We start from the raw sequence: 25150 nt of genomic DNA on the forward strand, positions 1-25150 counted from the left end.
AAGTGGGTATAAACCTCCTCCGCCTAATTCCCCATTTCATCCCCGTGCCCTAAATACAACCTGGCATACTTTAAGCCAATGAAAGAGATGTTTTGAGATACTAAATAGCATTTTAAAAAATCATCAGTTCATGTTTCACCAGTTTATTTGGAAAAATACACAAACCTAATGTTGAGTAGCCGCAACCCAATGCTAATTCTCTTGCTTCTTCCTACAATACGGCAATCTACTTACAAGCCTTCTTCTTCTTCTTCTTCTTCTTTTTTTTTTTTTTTTTTGGTCAAACTAAGACACTGTCTCTGAAAATTGAAGAAAAGAAAAAAAAATGTCTGAAGCACACCAGAAAACTCTAGGCTACTTTCTTTTTCATTATAAGTCAGACAAGGTTCACGAGAGTAAGCATCAGTGCCTCTGCGCTCTGGATGTTGGAAATTAGATCAAATGAATGGGAGGACAGCTGTGTCTCGTGTTAATGTTTTCTTCCTCGAATGAAGACAATGAGGTGATGTGAGCCATGACTCCGTATGAAAATGAGACTTTGTATTTCTATTTTCTTCTACATTAAAGCACTCTCTCTCTCTCTCTCCTTTTTTTTTATCATTTTAGACTCTTTATGTTGGTAAATGTTTCAATATTTTACATTTATTAGGATCAGGCCCATTTACTATTGTGCAAGCTAGACAAGCACAGATAGAGAGTTACTCTAAAGCGTTATTTCCAAATTACACAGTAAACACATGAGACTGAGGTAGAAACCCACCCACCCCGCAACACTTCCACCAATGAGTTAGAAAAGACTAAAGCTCTAGTCAAACTTTCCTACTTTTAAGAGGTAAATGTACATATCGACCGCTGCATTTTTACCGGATCAAGTGAACAACAGATTAGTCAGGAATACACTAGACACCCTATCTGTTCAAAATGAAGCCTGCACTGATCAGATTTTTTTTTTTTGCCTATCTCTTACAAATAGCAACACATAAGAAACTTGATTTAGCTGTGAAGTATCCGTTGATTTCTGATTAGCTGATTATAGAAGTCAGAAGCAATGCCAAAACGAACTGATGACTCACTACAAGATTACAGTGAGCAAGGGTCTTTACATTTATAATTGCCCTTGGATCTACTTAATTTAGCCTAAAGTCACGAGGCATAATTGAGACAAATGGCTGCACAGAGCAGGTATCAGACATGACAAGAGGCTTCCTGTGATCATTTTGTTGCCCTATTTCCACCTGAGGACTTTCTCAGCCAACACTTCTCCTAGAATGGCTATTAAATTTTATAGGACTTTTCCCACCATTAGCTGTAATGGCATTTACATGTTAAATGCTCACAACAAATGAAAACCATGATTCCATTGTTTCACAGGGTGAAAGCCATGACTACTGCTATTCTGAATGGAGAACAAATCTAAAAAGCATCATTTAATTTCTCCTCCTCGTGTGGCATCTATGTAAGCGCTGTGGGAAAGCCTGCTTACTTTGCAGCTCTTCTATTTTTGAGACAGAATAGGTTCTTACACATGTTTCTTTTTTTTTTTAAAGATTTATTTATTTATTATATGTAAGTACACTGTAGCTGTCTTCAGACACCCATATGAGGGCATCGATCTCATTGTAGATGGTCGTGAGCCACCATGTGGTTGCTGGGATTTGAACTCATGACCTCTAGAAGAGCAGTCAGTGCTCTTAGCCGCTGAGCCATCTCACCAGCCCCCACATGTTTCTTTTTTTAAAAAAAAAAAAAATACTGAAGATTTCACAATCAGCCAAGCAGAAGACACTTTAAATGTTATTCTTGTCTAGGGGACTTGTTTACAATTAAATATAAGTCTCTCTCAAGTACATTCGACTAAGAAGTTGTCCTTCTACAGCACTTCAAGCAAACAGTTGGCTGACCACTTATGGCTATTGTTTGTCTGTTTGGTTTCAGTCATGTAGCATAGGGCATCCCTCTCCAGGACTTGTGTCAGAAGCTATATTCAATCACAGAAACAGCAGGGATAGAAGACATTTAGGATTTCATAGCCAATTTTCTCCTCCAAGAAACCTCAGCAACTTACTCTAAACATTCTAGAGTTTATTGTTCCTGAAGATTATTCTGGGTTGTAATTTATCAGGAAATATTCAGGGTCATTTGGGTCTAGTAAGATGAGAAAATATAGTAATGGCCCTATAAAACTATTAAAATCTACAGCTAATTGATCATTTTAGAACATTTTGACTTGGTGTCCCATTTGTCTGATCATCATTCTCAGCTACCAGTAACTTCCCAAGACACTCCACTCTTCACCTAGAGCAGCAGACAAGCTATATAGGATGCTTACATTCTATAGACCAAACATCTTCATAAGAACTCAGCTGTTCCAAGGATGCTTCCAAAGGGGCCGGGTTGCTATAGTTATGTAATCAATGTTCTATTCAACATTCAAGCTTCTGTAATTTTTCATTCTTAGTTGCTTGTTATATTGTGGGAGGTTTTGATGGTGGTGGTGGTGGTGGTGGTGGTGATGGTGGTGGTGGCGGTGGTGGCGGTGGTGGCGGTGGTGGCGATGGTGGTGGTGGTGGCGGTGGCGGTGGCGGTGGCGGTGGCGGTGGCTGTGGCGGTGGCGGTGGCGGTGGCGGTGGCGGCGGCGGCGGTGGCGGCGGTGGCGGCGGTGGCGGCGGTGGCGGCGGTGGTGGCGGTGGTGGTGGTGATGATGGTGGTGGTGGTGGTGGTGGTGGTGGTGGTGGTGGTGGTGGCGGTGATGGTGGTGGTGGTGGTGGTGGTGGTGGCGGTCTTTGGTGTATTTATTTTGCTTTTGGTTTTTGTTTTGTAGTGCTACAGATGGAGCCTAAGCCCTCACACTTGCTAAGTAACTACTCTGTCAATAAGCTAAGAGATCCATTCTCAGACCTACCTTAGGTCTCAGTACATAGAAAAGAAACAAAAGAAAGCTCAAATACATATCAGCGAGAGGTCAAACTAAGATGAGGGCTGAGAGCTCTGTGGACTGTGGAGGCCCAGCCCAGGAGGATTCCAATGGGAACAATATTAGTAACTGGTCTAGGGACCATTCCTTTAATATTCTGACAGATAACGTGGCTGCCTTTCACTCTGTCCTAAGAACTTGCCTGAGGCTAAATTGGAAAGCTCTGGACTGATTTCTTTAGTGGGGGGCATTTCAAGACAGACTGATGTTGACTCTGTTACGTAGTTATGAATAATCACTCTCACGTGGGTACACCATGAAAGAGAGCAAGTGGGGCAGAAAGAAATAGAAACACTACAGATCCGGGATAAAAGGACACCGGCAAGCTACAGCTAAGTAGTAAGAGATTAGCTCTATTAGTAAGAACCAAATCTGCATTGTAGAAAAGGGAAAATACTCTCAGAGCAACACCCAACTCAGCTAAGCCTCCAACAGGTAATGAATGTGGCTTAAGGAATTGTCTGCTCTGAGGAAAGAACAAAGAACAGAAGCTCCTCCACATGGGGTTCAAGGCGGCCAGGCTCCATCCCAGCAAGTAGCCAGACTTGGCAGTCTCATCTCTGTGGCGCTGGATTTAAACTCATGACGGATAAATGAGTAAAGGGATTGTGAAATCTCCCTCCAAGGTTACAGAGGGACACCAAGGCCAGAAAATGTCTGTGGCAGGGATGTCCCTTCAATGGAGTCCATGAAAGGCCAATGAATGAAGCTATGAATGTGAAATTGGATTGAGTCGGAGACCTCAAGATGTTAAAGATGCCAGAGCAGTAAGACATCTGCCAAGGAGAGCTGCAGACAAGGAGTGGAGCCATTTTGAGAGCAGTATGATGGGGCAACAACACAGGAAGTCACGTAAGTCCTCTGACATCAGAAATAGAGCTGCAAGATTTCAAGTTTCCCTGCTGGGTATTGGTCTTACTGGCCCAGGATTATTTTACTTTGCCCCTCCCCCCCCCCAGTCTTCTCTTTTGGACTGTAAATGTATATTTTGTGACACTTTATGTTATAACTTGCTTTATGATTTTACAGTGGGTGTGTCTCAGAAAAGACTTACATTTTTGGACTTTTGAACAGTGTTGAGACTAAAAGACTGTGGGGCCTTTTCAGGTTAAATTAAATGACTTATGATATGGCCACGAGTATATGGGTACCAAAAAGGGGAGTGGGGTGGTTTAGATAAGGCTTGTCTGTTTGAATACTTGATCTGCAGTTAATGGAACTGTTTGAAACTATTAAGAATAGAGCAGAGACAGAGGGAATGGCCAACCAATGACTGGTCCAAATTGAGATCTATCCCATGGGCAAGAACCAGTCCCCGACACTATTAATGATAGTCTGTTATGCTTGCAGACAGGAGCTTAGCATAGCTGTCCTCTGAGAGGTTCCACTCAGCAGCCAATAGAAAGAGATACAGAGACCCACAGCCAAACATTAGATGTAGCTCAGTCTTGAGGGAAGAGTTGGGGGAAGGACTGAGGGACCCAAAGAGGACAGGGATTCCACAGGAAGACCAACAGAATCAACTAACCTGGACCCTTGGGGTCTTCCAGAGACTAATCCACCAAAGAGTGAGCATGGGCTGGACCTACGTCCTCCATTCTCTGCACACATGTGCAGCAAATGTACAGTTTGGTCTTCATGTGGGTCCCCCTACAACTGGGTGGGGGCCTGTCCTTGAATCTGTTACCTGCCTATGGATCCTGTCCCCTCAACTGGGCTGCCTTCTCTGGCCTCGGAGAGGACGTGTGGTGACCTGATGTGCTGGGGGCCGGGGGGGGGGAGTCCTCCTTCTCAGAGGAGAATGGTAGGGATGTATGTGGGATGATCTGTGTGAGGAGGTACTTGGAGGGAAGCTGATATTGGGAATTAAAGTGAATATATAAATATTTTTTAAAATTTTGCCTTGTGGAAGGAGGTGTGCCACTGGGAGCAGGCTTTGTTCAAAAGACTCACACCACTCTCTGCCTCCTGCTCATGGTTTGAGTTGTGAGCTCTCGGCTGCTCCCCGCCCCTCCCCCATTCCTTTGTCCTCCATCATTTAACTCTCTGGAAAGATAACCCCCTTCTGACACTTTCTTTCATAACTTGCCTTGGTCGTGGTGTTTTATCACAGGAATAGAAAAGTAACCTATACACTAACTTAAAAGTTGTTTTTCTGTCTTCGCTCTTCGATACCTCTCGTTCTTAGCCCCTCCCACAACATCCAAGCCCCGTACTACTTCCCAAGAGAAGCAGAATTAGGAGGATTGTTTGGTGAGGAACCTATTAGAAGATAATTAAATTAACTGATTCAGCAGTTTTTTCATTTGCTCACTTAGGCACTTGGGTTTTTTTGTTTGTTTGTTTTCTTTTATAGCAAGGACCACTGGAGATTTATAGCTGTTGTTTACCCAGAGTTTCCCAGACTTCGAGAAAATAGGCCCCTCCCCATAGATGGGGCCTGTTTTCAAGCTGTGAGATAAAATAAGAGATAAGTTGTTGGGGGCAAGATTCTGTTTATTGAGAAGCATTAGTTTTATAAGCATTAATTTTCTTTCTGTGTCAATACATAAACATGCATGTACATTATAGTAGACTTGTCAGAAGTCCAACATAAAAGGGCAATGGTTTATGACCGCACATCTCACCAGACCTAACTGAAGCAAATCTCTGTTTCTCTATGACTCCATTTCCAAATCTTTAGAATCAGAGACGGTAGTTACATCCCTGTGGGATTTGGGGTACTCAGTCTAAGCAAAAGGAGTCAAATGCCTGCAATGATAATTCACTTTATTCTAACGATACATTCACAGTTCAAAGATTTTCATCCCTTCTGTTTCAGCTTTCCAAATATTCTTTGTTCAAGTGTTTCCTTCCATAAAAGCGCTTCAGGAAGCTTGCCACAAATTGGTTGCAACGAGGTCAGTGCAACCTATATATCCTGTTTATCAAACGTTTTCTTAACTTGCATTGTCTGAACACTCAGTCCGGATTCATCCCAACCGCTGTGTTTCTGAACAGCTTCTGAAGTAGAATATTAAATCTTTTGTTGCTGTGATGCGAAGCTTGGAGCAACTCTAGTTTATCTCAAATAACACCGATACTATTGAAAACAGCAACCACCTCCCAACTATTTTCATTTTATCTAATGAACACAGAGGTAAGTCTCAGGTCCAAGGAAGAAAAGGTCAACAACTCACCAACTGGAATTGTATGAGGAATGTTTGCTACAAATTTTAAAGACACAGTTTGCCTAAGTTACAGTTTGTTCGCTAATCGGGAATGTCAACTCTACTTGAGATGTTCACACAAGATGTTCACGCAGTCTTTCAAATGGTGAATGGTTATCTGCATGGGTTCCTTACAGCATTTTTGTATACTAAGCTATGCAGAGGTATAGACATACAGAATTGCATGCTTACTAGCCAATCATGACACAGAAAGTTGCTGATGTTGGATAACATTAACTGCGTTGTTAAGCCCCCAGGAGCTCATGCTGGCAATAATGCTGGTTCTAGGCATCAAATCCCCAGATATTGGTTCATTTTATTCAAGGCATCACACACTGTGTTCAAATCACTCCGCAGGTCCTGCACCACGTTTTCAATACTTCTGGTGTCTTTCAGAATTTCAATGCTCTGCGTATAGGGGTTGAAGTATACCGAGAAGGGACGGGTAATTGACTTTGCAAAGTCCCTGTAGAATAAACAAAGACAGAAGGAAACACAATCAACCACCATGGGTACAAGAAGCAGATAGACAGAAAGAGTGGCCAGAGACATTTGAAAGTTACTTTCTATAGAAGGAAGAAAAGCGAGTTTACCTCATCTTTTCTTTGGCTTCTTCAAAACTTTCTGAAACAAAGTAAGCGTCCTGGAAGGTGGTGATTAGGCATTCTTGCAAGCAGGTTGTCTTCGGGTCAAAGGCTTTTACACACGCCTTGTCAGAAAGAGCATGCTGTAAAACATATCACAGAGCCCATTCAAGACCACAGAGAGGCTTCCAAAATGCCAAGACAGCACACTTCCAAGATCAGTGAGCCACAGAACTTCTCAGTTACTAGTCTACCACAGACAGAGACCCCACCCTGCAGCAGGCAAATTAGGTGTTTGGGAAGAGATTTATCTATTTGTTTTGCTTTTTTAAGTCTCTTACAGAAGTTGAGAGAGGAAATGAGCTCATCTTAATATTCCATATACTATCAGCCAAATTCATGCAGAAGGACAGTTTAGCGCTATCCTGACACAAATGGAACTTTAAATCTACCCTATGAATAGAAGCAGGTACAGCAGAAATATGCTCCTAAATGTGTTTCTATAAGCAATGTACTGAAACTTCACTTAAATGGCAGAAGTAATAATTACCTGCATGGAGAGGTAATTGAGACTCTCGCTCAACTATTTGTGGACTCGTTGGGAGACATTTTGAGGCCAGGTACTGTGTATCAACAGAGAGCTGGGGTGGGCCTGTATATTGAAGAGTGCTTACAAAGTACTCATTCACCTTCGACAAAGTACAGTTGAGCAATGCACAGCAAATAAATATTGCTGGTGGGGGTGCAAAGACCCAATATTAATAGTTATACTTAAACCCAAAGCAGGCATTAGAAAACCAGGAAAGCCAGTATAATTACTGTTTGAGCCATCAATGGCTCCATTTAGCTCACCACATGCCTGGTACTAAGAACAGTAAGGAATCCTGAATGACTACGTCTTCAAGATAAATTCAGTGATGTTAAAAGTCAATGGTCATTTCTTACCACATGCCACCTGCCTGTCTGTCTCTAGACTCTTGATGGACCTGATACCTAGGCCTTCATCCTATCTAGTAAGTCTAGATGAAATCCAAAAATGAGTTTTTAAAACAACCAAGGTGACTCTGACATAAGTATTTTTGAACGATACTCCTGTAGAATTTGTTCTTAATTTTAAGAGGTCGTTCCATTTGGTAGAGAAGGAGAAGAGGGTAGCAGACATTGCCTTGAGCTGGGTATTAAAACACATGGGCTGTAGTCAACACGCTGATGCATCTATTCATCCATCCAAAGTATTTCTCTCTGTCTTTGCCTTCTCAAGCAGACAGTGAGAATTTCTTGAAAATGTTCAAACCAATACCCTCCCCATCAAAATTCTTAGTGCATTCCCTCTAACAATTTCAAAGTACACACGATCGTTTACAGCTCTTGGTGAGGAAGGCTGTGGTCTTCCATGTTTGGAAACACAATTGAGAAGCCACACCAACATGAACAGAAGGGGACAAAAGGGCTTGTAATTTGTTTTCCACAAAATCCTGTTGTCCGGATCAAGATCGATGCATATATGGATCATGGGGTGTAGAGGATGTGGAAGACCTTCAGAATGAGCCCATCCTTTTTCTGGCCTGCAGAACAACGCCATTCTGAAGCAGAAGGTCATTACACCTGCAAACAGTCTTTCGAAGGACTCGGCACAGCACAGCGAACATCAGGACAGTTTGGTTCCACATGACCCATAAATCCTGTCCACATTTTCCAAACAACTTTACAGTTTCACAAACAAAAATGTCTTTTGATGGGAGAGCTATTGCCCCTTTGAGGAGAACTGGCTTCCTGCTGGCTGTGGCTTTCAGAATTAGACCTTGCTTTCATTGCAGCCATACTCTGTGATTACATTTAACTGATGTGTCTTACTCAGATTGTCCATTCATCCATTGGTACGTGGAAGGAAGGACACTGATTGACTCGGTGTCCTCATTCTTCCTCCTCTCTTCCCTGTACTGGGAGGCAGAGGCAGACTGGTGGCAGCAAAGGCTATAAGAACAATTAAGCCATGGATCCTTGGGACATCTCTGCTGAGCCAAACACTTTTCACAGAGTTGAGAACAAGCACGGAAGGAAATGAGACTCATCAGTGACTCCCATCCATCTCCAGAGCCTGTAGAAGGCTTTAGCAACCAGTCAGTGTGTGCGCAGGGCACCTGCACAATGTGTGTACTCAATGACCATGACCGAAAACAGCGTAGGCTCTGAAACATTCATCATGCCGTTATTTTACTGACTCTCCAGATGTCTACATTCGTTCATTTTAGCAGGAAAAGAGGATTAGAGCAGATCAAGAAAGTCCTCAGAGGACTGCCCTGCCTTAGAAAACCCACTTCAAGGGAGAAAACCCACTGGGTACACACCTTATCCTTTAAGGCAAAGACCAGACTACTAGGTCAGACATATGGCACTTAGCCAATATAATACTTAAGTGAAAAATTAGGAGTTGACTGGATTTTGTTGTTGGTTGGTTGGTTGGTTGGTTGGTTGGTTGGTTGGTTGGTTGTTTTAAGACAGGATTCACTATGTAGCCCAGGCTGGCCAGCACAATCTTCTTGCCTCAGTGTCCCAAGCCTGGAGATTACAGGAAAGCACCACACAGACCCAGCAGGAAGTTTACTGTTTCAAATGCTCAAAACTATGTTTTATTCTCAGGAACGGTATATGATATTCTGGCTTATCGAGTCGTCTCCACCCATAAAGCATGAAAGCAGGACTATGTCTTGTCTGTTAATGAATGCGGGTTCACTAACAATAGCCATGGATAAGCCTGAAAAATAATATGAGTCTGGAGTTGAGGGAGCAGTTTGTGAATGAAATGTCTGTGCTAACAACCAGCTCACCCTTGTAGTGACTGACAGCAGCATCCAGGCTGCCCATGAGGTCTTCATGTCTGAATGCTCCCACGTGTTCCAAGAGATGCAAAATAGCATCTATGTCTCCTCTGATACAAAAAGCCACTGACCAACTAGGTGGCTTGAGTCTATCTCTGTTCTTTTAAGTCACCTCACTTTGGGGAAACAGCTACTATGCCCTCCCCTGTAGGTTATAGAAGAGGCCTCTGAACACTGTCTAAGTTCTTTGATGTCCCAGAGGGACTCTATGGTGAATTCTCTCTGAAGTGTTGACCTTCTGAAGCCCTAGACTGTTCAAGAATTAATTTGATTTTTCTGTAGACAGCTAGCTCTATAACGCTCAAGCCATTGCAAATGTGCAAGAATATTTAAGAGTCGTCTGCTCCGGGCTGGAGAGATGGCTCAGCGGTTAAGAGCACTGACTGCTCTTCTAGAGGTCCTGAGTTCAAATCCCAGCAACCACATGGTGGCTCACAACCATCCGTAATGAGATTGGATGCCCTCTTCTGGTGTGTCCGAAGACAGCGACAGTGTACTCATAAATAAAATAAATAAATAAATCTTAAAAAAAAAAAAAAAAAAAAAAAGAGTCGTCTGCTCCTGTCTGAACACTGTAACAGTGGTTTTCAACCTTCCTAATGCTGTGATCCTTTGATACAGTTCCTCAGGGATGGTGCCCCCAATCATAAAATTATTTTCATTGGTACATTATAACTGTAATTTTGCTACTGTTATGAATCATAATGCAAATACATGATATGCAGAATAGTCCATATGTGACCTCTATGAAAGGCTTACTCAACCCTCAAAGGGATTGAAACCTACAAGTTGAGAACCACTGCTCTAAAGTAAACCTTTTTGGGCTTTCCCATAGTGCTAAAAACAGGGGTATATGACTGGAACCAGAACTCCTGGCTTCTCAATGTGACCATGTCGAGAATCTAGACATATTAAGCCTGGATAGGCACAGAGTTAAATATGAGGTAACCTAGAAAAATTACAGCTGGCCCTTGGAAGCTGTGTTTCTCAATGACCCAAATGTCCCCTTTGTGATTTAAGCATCTTGAAAGCTGTAGTTAGGCTCCTGCTGCTACCTCAGAGACTAAAGCACCCAGAAAATCTGCACAGTTGTCTCATATGTACACTAACAAAGATTCTGCATCTTCAAACGATGCTGGCTTGCACATAATGCCATTTGCATCACGGTTTTGAAACTCCCACCCACTCCCAGTCTTTTTAAGATCATGGGAAGAAAACACCTTAAAGGAGATAAATAAATATTCATCAAAGTTTCTGAAGAAATCAATTCACAACTCTCCCTTCTGTTTCTCCCTTTGAGGTCTCCTGGTCCAATCTCCCTTTGGAGTATCTACACTTCTTTGCTAAGTAAACTTCTACTTGATCTAGCTGCTTCTCAGCTGAATTCTTTTCGTTCAAGAAGACAAGAACTGAAGAGATCATTTCACCCAGTAACAGTGTAATACCAGATCGGAAAGTTTCTCAAAATGAGCTACAGTTTCCTCTGTGGCAAATCTAAAAATTCTGACCTACATGAATCTAAGAATCTTCTTGCAGTATAATTTTAACAAGACCTATAAACACAGAGTACCCTCCACTTTGCCAGTGTAAATTGACCAATACTGTCTTTCCTATTGGTCCTGAGTTTGCCTACATCACCCTCGACCACCAAGCACCAGTTACTTGGTATTGATCAATATCCTTTTGACACCAAAATTTTCCAGTTGCTGATAGATCATAATACCAAACAAGTCAGAGCATACATCTTAATCTTAGAGATTAAATTTGGTTTCATTCCTTCCTGTACTGTTTGGGGAACCAAATGGATTCTATAGCCTAAGGTTGTGGTCAGGATTAAATGGGAAATGCATGCAAATAGCTATCATGAAACATGCTCAACCTGTTATTATTCCTAATTCAGTCCAGAGAGGATTGTACATGCTGCCCCATAAGCATCTCCTCCCCTCCCCCCAGAGGTCTAGAACCTGTAGGGAAAGAATGGTCCCAGGTATGAGATTTGTATGACTCGGCATTAGTTGCTTCTCTGGCTCAACATCTTGACATCTTCTTGCCTTCTCAGACACCCGTTTCTACAGTGACACAGAGGTATTATCTCAACTACTGTAGATGCAAACCTGTTATCCTCACTCTCTATATTAGGACTGGTTAAATTTGGAGGAAAAAAAAATCTCAGGTGTGAAGTCAGATTTTTAAGTAGGTTGGGTCCTAGGATTCAAGTAAGGTTTTGCAAGGACTCCTACGTTCACACCCCAGTGCAAACACTCCTGTGTTCACACCACAGTCATCTTTTCTCATATCAGCGCAACAATGAGTAGGTAGGTTTGATTATGTATACGCCCAGTATGCGGGCATGTAGGTAATAGCTTTATAAACCTCACTTGCATACTCACCGTTTTAACCAGACACAAGATGAACTGTGGATGCCAAAGCCTCCAGCGACCGAGGGACCAACATCAGGCCAACGTTTACAACAGCATATTTCAATGTAATGTATATCTTTGCAGCTCATTCGAAACTGCAGGGATGTTTACATAGGGATTATGATAATGCTATTAATTAAAGCCATCCCTTTGTTGGATCAATATCTCTATTGCCAAGCTCAGCAATGGTTCTTATACTTGATTTTCCTCGGCGATGCTAGGCTTTCTTGGTTTGAGAAAGATTCATGGGCAAAGGAGCAGACACCGTCTTCAGTGGACACAGATCAGGAGTTTCTACCCTTCAGTCCTCCAGCATTTACTCTGTCATCATTAACAGGCTTTCCTTCAAGAATGGGAAGGGAAGCGTGAGCCACCGGAGCCTGGTGAGGGTGGGGAGCTCGGCAGCTGAGCCCTTGCTCCGGCAGCAACAATGACCTTCCAGGTAACCCCAGAAAGCCTGCAAGGCCCACGGGGCTTTTCTCCAGAGCCTGGCAGTAATTCGGACCACCTCCCAGCACGGCTGGAAGTGGCAATAAATACGAATGATTGTAATAAATAGAGAGCTGTTTGGAGAATGCTGATTAATAGCTATATAAAGGTAAAATAATAATTCACCGTGCGAGGGCATCCTAAAACCAAAGCCAAAAAAACGGGTAGTCAAATTTGCTTAAACCCGAAACACTAAGGAGATAAATTTATATGAAGAATTCCAGCAACTACTGTAGAGACTAAAGCCACCAAATCTTTGTCCTGAAGGGAAGAAGAAACTGGAAACTCATCCTTTTTCATGAGAAGAGTAGAAATTGCCTTTTTTGCATTCGAAGAGGATTAATTTTTTTTTTCAAGGCAAGACTCACGTTTCATCATTAGCAATCACTTCCTTACCACCTATCATAGTGTGACGTGCCCTGTGCCTCCATAGGCTCATGCATTTCAACCCTTGGTTTCCAGTGGTGACGCGGCTTGGGAGGGTTGGGGCTTTCAGGGGGTGGAGCCTAGATGGAGGAAGTGAACCGCTGGGTGGAGAGCTGCAGCCTAGCACTGCATTGCTTCTGGGTCAGCTGGAGATGTGTGAGCAAGGCACATCCCCATATCCCTCCACCAGAGTCACCAGCCACTCCTACCGCCATGCCTTCCCCAGACCGTGTACCAGTGTACCGTTGTTTCCCTGGAACCTGAGAACCAAATGAAACCTTTCCTCCCTTGTGTTGCTCTAGTCAGGTGACAAGGGAAAAATAATTCATACCCCTCCCAAAGTGAACAGCCTTCACCGTTGGTTCTGTAACACAATAATCCCTTTCTCAGGCCTTCCCTACAAGACTCTGTGTGTCACATCTCTCGGGTCATCAACTTTGGGGTGTGTTGATGGAAACGAATGAATAAACAAGGAAGTAATGAATGAAAAATAATGGTTACACTGTTAAATCAGCTGTAGAATGGGGAGGGAAAGAGAGACAGGGAAGACTCGTGCTAGGGGGTTGGTAGAAGGGCCCAGTAATCCTGTTCGCAATCTGCTCTTTAAAGTTGATTTTCCAGATGACTGAGCTCATGGTTAACTGTTCTCCGCAATGATGAGACACAGAGAAAAGCCCCACCTTTGCAGGCTTCTGGAGATCCTCCCAGTATGTCAACTGTCATACTGAGGATAGATTTTAATCAGATTTATGCTCGCTTTTATAAGCTTTCTCATATTTGCTTTATTTCTGTTCACATATTATATATATACATATATGTATCACTTGAATATATATATATGTATATATATATATCACTTGATTTTATTTATGATATTGTGTGTGTGTGTGTGAGTGTGAGTGTGTGTGTGTGTGTGTGTGCGCGAGCGCGCTATTAAAAAAAGCCATCGACACATTGGGTCTAGAATCGTAATATCTTTCAAATGTATATATACAAAAAAAAATGAAAGATCCCCTCCAAACTATAGATACTGCTCTTAGAAACACTTGGCCAGCTCTGGAGAGCAACATCTTTGCCCTCGGGAAAATTACAGCACAAATCTTAGAAGTTTTATGTTCCGAGAGAAACGGTGAATTGTGGCTACTTAGATAAAAGTTATGAAGACTATACCCAAAGCCTCCAGCAACTTAGGGACCTACATTAGAGTGTCCGTTGGAGCAGTAGAAAATACTTTACTGCAATAGATAACTTCATTCAAAATTGTAAAAATATTTACATAAAAATTATGATAGTGCTATTAATAAAGCTATCCCTATATTGGGTCTAGGATCATAATATCTTTCTTCAAATTAAAAAATAATAAGATATTCAGAGGACTGACGAGTCAGCTCAGAGGCTAAGAGTGCTTGCTACTCTTTCAGAAGATGAGAGGGCAGCTCACAACCCCCTGGGGGCCTGACACCCTCTTCTGGATTCTGTGAGCACCTGCACTCGTGTGCACATGCATACACACACACATACAAACACACACAAGTATAATTGTTAAGTATTTAAATGAGTTGTGACATGTTCTGGACACTCACAGGAACAAGACAGGCAGGGAGAGAAGGGCTCCTGAAAAAAACGCCAGGGTTCTATTTTCTCCGTGAACAGTTAGAAGGTATTTCTTATGCAACGAACATCTAAATTGTAAAAACGGTCCAAAACAGCAATCATGGGGATGCTGGAGTGTTGAAATCTGAGAATGGAAGAATGCTAATGTCCAGAGGTGATGGACCTGAACAGGAAACTGCACGGCAGACAATGCCCTTTGCTGTACATATTTCTAGCTGATTTCCATTTCTGGATGATTCTGTCCACACCAGTAAAAACAAAAACAACAGATTCACCCCAGTGCTGCCTACACATGCCTCATTAACCAGACCAAGAGACCCTGTCAAAAGTTGGGAGCCATGAGAGAGATTTGTTTCTTTTGTATCTGGGATAATTTATAAAGCATCTGAATGTGAATAGATGTAGCGCAGGAGTTTTTTGTTTTCTGACTTTTCTGGGGCAACCAAGAAGCACTCACAGAGAGTGCGGTCCCATAGGGAATCGTGCCATATTATTGCTGTAGGCTTTGACCGGTGAATTAAGATTAACACTAACTATATTATTACTGACTAATGGCTCAGCAGGTAAAGGGGCTTGCTATGGGTCCCTCCAGAGCTGAGTTTAATCCTCAGAACCACATGGTACAAAACCAAGTAAGTTACTTTCTTACCACACATGTCCTGTGGGATGTATACACAAACGCACGCACGTGCACACACACACACACAAAATGGTGGAGAACACTTGCCAATGTTTATCACATTATACCGGGTGTTTGTTCTCTTGACCATTATTCTTTTATTCTAGCCTCGCCCAGCCTCAGTCAGCTGCCCAGATGTGCAGGGCTTTGACTGCAGCCCAGCTGTTACTCACTCCCTTGATCCCTTGCTCATCTCTGCATCCTCTCCTTTCCCAACTCCCCCCTCCCGATTCCTCAAGCCTCACAGTGAGCAGCAGGATCCTCCTCAGAAAGCCTTCTCAAGCATGGCCCCGGATGTGCTAGACACAGTTGTCACACTTTTTCTATTATCTGCTTGGTTGTTTACTGGCACTAGATGTCAAGTCCTGGATAGTAAGAGCCTCAGGCTGTTGAAACTAGAGCGCTGATACTTCTGTCTACACTGCCAGCATTTGGGACTGGCTCTAGCACGTTAGCTGTGCTAGAAAAATAAAGTATTACCTTTATGCCCTCAGTTGTGTCATTGCTTACAATAATGACGTCGTGTTCCGATGGGGACTGAGTTAATACATACAAAAATTCTAAACTCCATTTAAGAGCTTGATAAATTGTGTTATTTTCTTCGCATCCGTGTTCTTCATCATTCTCTGCCTTTGGATCCCCAGGTATCTGGCACAGTGCATGCCACACGGTAAGGGAAGGTTTTTAGGAGTGAATAAATTATCTAATTATTGAAGTTATAAAACTGCAGCGAGATTGCATCTTTCAAGAATACAAATAAGCAAGACATCCCAGCATTCCTAATTGTATTAGACTACAGCAATCAATGCTGAAGAGAACACCCTAAGCTGGTCTATAATCCTGATCTTAGTCTGAATAATCAAAGCAAGATCAAGTTATTTTCAGTATGATTTCCAGATTATACATCATATTGCTTTCTAAGTGCATCAAAACTTACTAGAGTGTTAAAATTATCAGAATGTTCCAGAGCCTACCATTTCCAAATAAATGATCATTTTACAATTTAAGGAAAAAAATAGCAATTTTTAAGCATCTCTAATACACATAACATGTCTCCTTGACACTATGCTTATTCAATTTGTTTTCTTTTAAACTGTTAATATGCACTTTTTTTGGTTGTTGTTCTTGCTGCTGCTGCTGCTGCTGTTGCTGTTGTTTTTGAGACAAGGTTTCTCTGTTAGCCCTGGCTCCCCTGGAACTCACTCTGTGGATCAGGCTGGCCTCTAACTCGGAGATCTGCGTGCCTCAGCCTCCCAAGAGCAAGGATTAAAGGCGTGCGCCACCACTGCCTGGCTAATGATCAAGTATTTTAACATACATTAATTTTGGAGAAGATGGGATAATCTCCAATTCCTCTCTGAGAGGTAGAAGCTGAGGTGTCCATGGAGACACGGAGGAGACAGAAACCAGAGTAGCAAAGCCAGGATCCCCAGCAGATGTCAATCAGGAGCATCCCCGTCAATTCATTGCCTGCTCTCAGCACTAAATTCAGGCGAGCCATTTGTTCCCCAGCATTTGTCATTCCCGTTGACTCGGGCACATGGCCGCTCATCCATTTGAGTCACACCACGAACACAGAAAGGCTTGACCCATTTTCAGAGCAGCAAAAAGGGAGGTCACCACCCACATCTGAGGTGCCAGATTGTATATATTAAATATGTATGGGGAGCTGTGAGTAGAAATCCTCAGACAAACAAATCAATATCTTCCATGACCTTGAGCCAGTTTACTTGGGAAGGGTATTTTCATTCACAGCTTCATACCTTCAATTCTCCGATGGACGAAAGTAACCCTGCTCCGTACGCCCGCAGTTGACCCTCTTGCTTGCAAAGGCCAAACTCGATTGTGAAGAAATAGCACTGAAAAGAAGGGAAAAAAGATGGACACACAGTTAGTGAACTGGCCAACAATATCCTCCACAGAATAAAATGGCATCCAAAATAAAATGTTGCACTGTACATAATTGCCTTAAAATTTTAAATAAATTTAAATCAGGAGTTTTACTGTAATTCGTTCTCTTTCTTAATGACCCTGTCTTCAGTTTGTATATCTCAATGAACTTGGGGTTAATTTCAACACATGATATCTTTTTGCAAGTTTTTTAAGATACTGTTTTAAATAATAATCCTGCTTTCAGGTGAAAAAAATATAGGAAAAAAATGTAAAGCATGGGGAGTCTTTTGATTCCCGTATACAGAGACTTTGTGGATCAAATCATATCTCTTACAATAATTCTAAAATTAAAAACTATAAAGAATTATAAATAGGTGAGTACATCTGAGTGATACAAGAATACAGATCCTGCACCCACCATGTTGAGTCTTAGTGGCATAAATAAGTTTAAGAAAATATGAAAGAAAATGAATTGGAATCTAGTCATCTCAAACTTATGTATACAGCGTTCTACCTTCATTGTATGTGTGCAGGCCAGAAGAGGGCATCAGATCTCATTATTGATGGTTATGAGCCACCATGTAGGTGCTGGGAATTGAACTCAGGACCTCTGGAAGAGCAGTCAGTGCTCTTAACCTCTGAGCCAATCTCAAGCCCCTCAACAGACATTCGTTAAGCTGGGAAGAAGACAGGTATTATCACTAGATAAGGTGTATCCTGAACAAGCACAATGGCCTGAGATTGAAGAATTTGGAACCCTGACACTCACATAAAAGCAGGGCATGGCAACACAGGTCTGTAACCCCAGCACTAAGGGAGACAGAAAGATCCCAGGATCTCACTGGCCAACCAATCTAGGAGAACAGTGAGCTTCAGGTTCAGCAAGAGACCCTGTCTCAATAACTGAGGCGGACAAAAATAGAGAACAAGAGTGATGCCCAACATCAACTTCTGGCCCTCACGTGAGCAAGTATGTCCATGTACATAAATAAATACAAAACGCACAAACAAATATGTAAATAACCAAATCTTTTTAATGGCATTTGTTAAAAATCTACTAGGTGCCAGTGTTTAGTAAAGAAATGAAAGAGAGACAAAGAAAACAAATATATAATTACCAACCTATCAAAACTATAGTGTCAGTATGTTTTTAGTAAAATCTTAAATGGATAACAGTATATGCATATGTGTATGCATGTATATGTACGTTTTTTAAGGAGACAGTTGAGTAGGTAGGAAAGGAGAACCTGGGAGGAGCTCAGGACAGGGTAAATGTGATTAAAATATATCATACAAAATTCTCAAAGAAGTGAGAAAAGAGCAGAAAAAAATAAGTAAGTAAAATCTGCAATTGCTTCTGTTGAATTCACGAAATCAACCTGGACAAGGTAAAAAGAAATATCTGCACTACCATAAAACTCTTTTGAGGGGCTAAAATCACACTCTTTTTTACTCTAATCAAGAAGTGAGAAGTTAGCAACACATACTAAGAATTGAATCAAATTAGCGCTGTCCTGTGTCCGTGGTGCTAGGGCACTGAAGGTGTTGAGAAAGAAGAGAGTTTAAATGCTTCTGAAAAGGGGACAGAAAATAATTATAATTTCTAGCCCACGACAGTTTGCTCTATTTTTACCCAGAGGTTGAAATGTCCTCTGATTCGGAAGGGTTTTGTTTGCTTTTTAATGCAGGGATAACCTCCGAGGTTGAGTGGTCCCATGTTCTGCATAACTGAGCTGCACCCAAAGGGCTGGCCACTTCCAAGCCATGAGGCTTCACCTCCAGAAGCAAGGCCTCCTTCCTGATTCAGTTGCCAAAAAAACAGAAAATTAAAGACCATGCCCTCAATGAAATATTAGCACAGTGAAAATAAATATTAGAAACAAAGGTGAAACTAATGGTTGTGTTATTTAAACCACCGGGTCTCCTTACCCTGGTAACGAACACCACACCACCTCCTCCCTTCTCACCACCCTCACTCCCAGACTCACTCCCCCTTCATTTCCTCTTCAGAAAGGAGTAGCCTTCCAAGAGATGACAGATAGACGTGACAAAGCAAGGTACAATAAGACGAGACAGAGGCCCTCTCATCAAGGCTGGACTAGACAACCCAATAGGAAGAAAAGAGTCCCATAAGTAGACAAAAGAGTCAGATATACACTGGCTCCCACCATTACAAGTCTCACAAGAACACCAAGCCAACAGCCATACGTGCAGGTCCTATGCTCACCACTTTGGCCTCGTAAGCCCATACAAACCCTGATTAGTTTATTCAGTGTGTCATGTTCTCCTGGTACCCCCCATCCCCTCTGACTTCTACAGTCTTTCCTCGCTGTCTTCTGCAGGGTTCCCTGATCTCCAAAGGAGACTTCAATTTTAGACACTCTCTCCGCAAAATGTCTGAGGGTGGGTCTCTGCAACCACTCCCATCTGCTGCTGAAAGAAGCCTCTCTGAATTTTCCCTTCTTGATTAAAAGTTGATTCATGAAAATGATTGCAGCTTAAATGTCAACCTAGTCATAGAGGACTTCCCTGACCAGGAGGGTAGCTATGCTCTCTGGTTAGTATCTGTCTGACATGTTACGTGAAGAACACCTTCCACGCAACATCATCCTGTCCGTTGACTGTTCTCGATGCTGTTGCCTGTGTCACTCAGTAGTGTGAGCCGTGACGGGACCAGGGGCTTGCCTCCTTCTTCACTGCAAGATCTTAACATTTAGACAAGAGTCTACCATCGAATTACTGCTAGAAATGTCTGCAGAGTAGATGAATGAGTCCATGGGTGGGAGGGAGGCAGTCACCTAGCTTAGAGAGGCAGATGCTAGAGGTCAACTCAGGTCCTTTGATGTCTTCATTTTCTCTTACTTCAGAGTAGACACACAAACCTAATTTGCCCATTCATTCAGTATTTATCCACTGGTCCTCAGCAAACTCTTACAGTGTTTCAGGAATTATTATACATCGACCAGGGACAGTATTGCATCTCTAGGAACGTTTTGTTTGTTAAACCTGAGCTTTGTCTTCAGTACCACAAGGGGTGAAGACGGACCATAGGGTGGGATGTCAAGATGCTAGGAATTGGTCTCACTGAGGATAACTAAAACTAAGAGCTGCTATCATGTTGAGAAGTTACAATAAAAGCCTCAAGTCTGTCATCCAAACAATGGCGCACAGTCCTGCTCACAGTGAGGCAAAGTACTCGATATTCTCACAGAGAAGCCTGGAAGACACACAGTAACAAGGCCCTTCTATTTCACAAAATGGAAAGCTTACACTTAGGAAAGAGGGTGATATATCCAAGGACTCATCTAAACAGTGACATTTACAAGATCCACAGCTCGATGTTTTACAAAGCCCAACATCAGCATCTGCCATCGTTTAAGGTTTCTCAATTAAAAAAAAAAAAAAAAGAATTAGTAGGTGTGTGATTTCCCTTTACAGCCAAATGATGGGGAAATGAAAGTCTGGAACAAGGAAGCCGGAAGCTCATGGTGTCTCCTTAGAGTGCCTTTGGCTCACCTCCCTGATTTGTCACGCATTTTTTTAGCTCACCACATAACATCCGTGGAAACCTAATGATGAATATAGAAAACTCTGTGGCCAAATGTGTCATCATATTCAAAGGTATCCGAAACATCCATAGGGTGCCAACTACAGGAGCGTTAGGGTCAACTATTACGTGCATTTTTAATTTCCCCCACACTACGTCACTGCATACATAATGCACCGTCACAGTTATCACCCAAATCAAAACAAGCTGGCAAGCGTCTGAGAAAACTCTACCGTATCAGCCATGGCATCGTCCCCTGGATTTGGCCTTCTGTCTGATTTTATAGCAAGAATTAAAAGGCCTGCATTGGTATGACCAAAGACTCAAATGTTGAGTGATGGATTTTCCCGTGTATCCTTAGCTAATACACTTCTAGCAACAGAATGGCCTCCGAGGGAAGAAGAGCCCTCTGGCTCTTCCTTCCCATGACTCTAGTGCTCTCTGGCCCCTTTCCTCATCCGGGAGTCCCTCCAAAACCTCTGCCCTTACACAGCTCCATCTGTTCCTTGTCTCCCTACCTTTCCCTCTGGCTTCCTGCATTCGTCATAAAGAAAGCCCCTGGCTGCAGCCTCGGCAGCCCGCTTTCCTCATAGCACCAGACCTTTTGCTCTGACACGTCTTTCCGTTGTCAGCTCTGTGTGCGGCTGGCAGATAATAAGTAATGAAGAATTACATCAAAAGCTGAAGTGTTGGCAAAACCGGAATTAAGGGCTTGATAGAGATGCATTTTTGTCTTTTGTTGTTTTCAATGGTAGTGAAGACCTCCGTCAGATCACTGACTGAAGGGAGGGACCGACCACACATGGCTACTGCCTAGCTTTCTATGCAAAGCCAGCTTATCCTTGAACTGGAAGATCCCCTAAGAGCTCAAGGATAGCTAACTGCTTCTGGAAATTTGAAGAAAATATAATTTATTTTCCTCGCAGAACTCTCCAGATGTGGATCTATAATATATTCCCTTGAGAGTTTTCCAGACAAATATACTACCTATTATCACAAAATAAATATGCAAGAGGTAAAGAAAAAAATAAAAACACTGAGCCTTGTAAAAACACCTGCGAAAGAAAATTGCTGATTCTTGGCCGCTAATGTCTTTTAAACAGAAACAAATAATAATAGTAAAACTAACACCTCCCAAATTGAAGGCTACCTTTCATCAACACTGATGGTCATGAATTCTAAATCTTTTACGCACTGCTGATATATAATTATTTGTAAATATTTTATTTGAATATAATTACATATAATCATTAGCTTAAAACCAAAACAGGAATGATAGATGGGACCTCTTCCGCAGAAGAAAGCAGAGTAATTTACATTCACAGTCATTAAGCAGAAAAAGGCAGTCTGAGTGACAATCTGAACTCTGAAGGGCTGCGGAACACACCTCGGGAGGGTTCGGGAGAAAAACAGATAGGACGCACAATGCTGCCATCTTCAGATCACTGAGTGTAATACACCATTCTCAAGACAGAGGTGCCTCCACCCCCACCCCCGACAGATAGCGATCAAAGTTTGAAAGAACCAAGTCCACCGATGTGAAATCATGCCAACATAATACAGAATGGTCTCGTGTGGTGATTTAAAAAGGTCTCTCTCCGGGACCCAAGTGAGGATGCTTCAATCCCACTTGGGAGGGAGAAGAAACCAATCACAGGAAACAGAGGGAGGGTTCTGGGTGGAAGAGGAGAGCAGAAGGAGAAAAGGGGACCATGGTCAGGGAGGGGGTGTGGAGAGGCAGGAGAGAAGCCCTAAGGACCAGCAGAATAGAAATATGCAACCTCAAGGGTGGGGGGACCCTCTAGAAAGTACCAGAGACCTGGGAGGTGAGAGACTCTCAGGACTCAAAGGGAGGGACCTTAGATGAAATGCCCAATAGTGGGGAGAGCGACCTTGTTCAGTGGGCAGGGGCCACGTTCAGTAGAAAGACAGGGCATCAAGTGAAGGGATGGGGTTGTCATCCCACAGTCAAAAACTCTGACCCAGAATTGTTCCTGTCTAAAAAAAAACTGCTGGAACAAAAATGGAGAAGAGCCTGAGGGAAAGGCGGTCCAGTGACCAGCCTGACTTGAAATCATCTGAAGGGGAGGCTCCAAGGCCTGATACTATTACTGATGCTATGGTGCTTACAGACAGGAACTTAGCATGGCTGCCCTCTGAGATACCCAACAAGCAACTGACTGAGATAGACACAGATACTTAAACCCAACCATTGGACTGAAGTTGGGGACCCCTGTGGTTGAATTAAGGAAAGGCTGGAAGAAGTTGAGGAAGAGGGCGACCCCATGGGAAGATCAGCAGTCTCAACTAACCTGGACCCCTGAGATCTCTCAGACACTGAGCCACCAACCAGGCAGCACACACAGGCTGGTTCAAAGCTCCCAACACATATACAGCAGAGGACTGCCTGGTCTGGCTTCAGTGGGAGAAGATGCACCTAACCCTCGAGAGACTTGAGGTCCCAGGGAGCACAGAGGCCTGGGGGTGAACATCCTCTTGGAGATAGGGGGCAGGAGGAATGAGGAACTATGGGAGGGCAGACGGGGCGGGGGGGAATGACTCGACTGAAAAAAAATAAAATAAGAAAGAAAAGAAAAGAAAAGAAAGAAAGGAAGGAAGGAAGGAAGGAAGGAAGGAAGGGAGAAAGAAAGAGATAAAGAAAGAAAGAAAGAAAGAAAGAAAGAAAGAAAGAAAGAAAGAAAGAATCTATTATCCACCTTACCCAGGCAAGAAGTAAGAAGTTCACAACAAAAGCTAGAATAAGCCTGACTGAAACTGTGATCCTTGCAGAAATTGTGTGCTAAGTTCTATGTCCCTTGCTTATGCGATACTCCTTCACTCTCTTATTCCAGTCGTCGGGTGTCTTACCTTCTACCCAGCTCTAAGAAAGCTTAGTTACGAGGCTCCTAAACCCACATAACATAAGAGAACCAGAACAATACACGAGAAGAAAAGCCAAAAATGCCAAGGCACAGAAGCGTAGTATCCGGTGATTGAATAGCAAGGTGCTTCCAAACTTAGGGTTATCACTAGATAGTAGAACTTACCTAAGCTTCAAAACATTGACTGGCAACCTGGCCTGGCTTAGCAAAGCATTCTTACACAAGTTTGTCTTCCTACCTGCCAGTGGAGCAGACAGAGAAGTTACTGACTGCATGGTTTGCGTGAGAAAACTGGGACCCGAAATTCTGGAACTGTTAAGTCATGAATCAAACTGGAGGTTCAAACCTCAGATCCAGATCCAGCAGCACCTTTTCTTATTAGTGATCGGGGTTCCACATGTAGAGCTATTGTGACCTGCTGTGTTGGAAAGACAGGACCTAGTGCTGAAACAATTCCAGGGGAGTAAGTGGCTATTATCCCTCACTCCTCGAGAGCCATTGAAAACTTATCCATCTGCAATCCACTGTGAATTCTGTCTCCACCACCACCACCACCATTTCTTCGTTGTGGTCTAACAGATGAAGGCTTGGTGCCTGCAGAAATCAGTGCTCCGGGACAGGGCAGGAAGAACATCCAACAAATACCTGCCCCCATGGTTGTCCCTGTCATAGCCAAAGGATAAAGCTCAGAAAGAATGAATGCTTCAGAAAGATGATCCAGTACCAGCAATGTCATCTGAACAGGATAGAAACATATAAAGAGCCTCACTGGCCCTTTCAGAGTATTTGCTGAATTGTTTCCGCTTTTTTCAGCGGACTGCTTTGCAAGGTTGTTGAGAAGGAGACATCCAAGTCCCTCTCCCATACACCTTTATGACGCTCACACCACCACCCTTACTCCCACCCCTGGCTAGTTTGAATTTTAGCATCATCAAGACTACAGTTCTCAAACAGGGCATGCTTTCCTGCCGTTAGACAAAATTCCTTAAGCTTGACTAAATCACAATTGATAATGGGCTGGCAGCAAGAACGATGGCTGGTAGTGGAGCAGAAAGCTTTACAATAGAAATATTAGCACAGTGAAAATAAATATTAGAAACAAAGGTGAAACTAATGGTTGTGTTATTTAAACCACCGGATCTCCTTACCCTGGTAACGAACACCACACCACCTCCTCCCTTCTCACCACCCCTCCACACACAACTGTTTCTGTTGTCATTTCTTAAACCTTTTGAACTCTTAACTACTCCTAAGAGTCATACACAAAGCAATAACTGTCCAGTGCTGCCATCTTCACTGCAAAGCTTCCTGAGGAGGGAAATCCTCGCCGGCATCTGGCTTGTTGAAAGAAAGGAATTTTGCATGGTTTGTTGGTTTGCTCTGAGTTTGTCGCTCTGGAAAATGAAAGCGTAAAAGTAATAGAACACAGTATCAGACTTGGTCTAGTGTTCTGATTCCCAGTAAGATAACGTATCTCTAAATAAAACCTGCTAGCTCTCTAAATAAAACACACCAGCAGGTCACAGTTTAGATCAAACTTGTGATTTGGGGGAG

The 25150-nt window shown here is 42.8% G+C and overlaps 1 protein-coding gene across 1 annotated transcript in view; it reads right to left on the bottom strand.

Annotated features, from left to right (window-relative positions):
- Positions 1-5452: 5452 nt before the first annotated feature.
- Positions 5453-25150, bottom strand: part of Tph2 (tryptophan hydroxylase 2) — a 108612-nt gene continuing 88914 nt past the window's right edge. The window contains exons 9-11 of the mRNA XM_028759082.1: positions 17038-17133; positions 6777-6910; positions 5453-6649 (exon numbers count right to left, since the gene is read on the bottom strand). Coding sequence (XP_028614915.1) covers positions 6475-6649; positions 6777-6910; positions 17038-17133 — 405 coding nt within the window. The 3' untranslated portion in view covers positions 5453-6474. The remainder of the gene's footprint in view (positions 6650-6776; positions 6911-17037; positions 17134-25150) is intronic.

Source organism: Grammomys surdaster, unplaced genomic scaffold (assembly GCF_004785775.1).
Source record: "Grammomys surdaster isolate TR1022 unplaced genomic scaffold, NIH_TR_1.0 126271, whole genome shotgun sequence".
NCBI classification, from domain to species: domain Eukaryota; kingdom Metazoa; phylum Chordata; class Mammalia; order Rodentia; family Muridae; genus Grammomys; species Grammomys surdaster.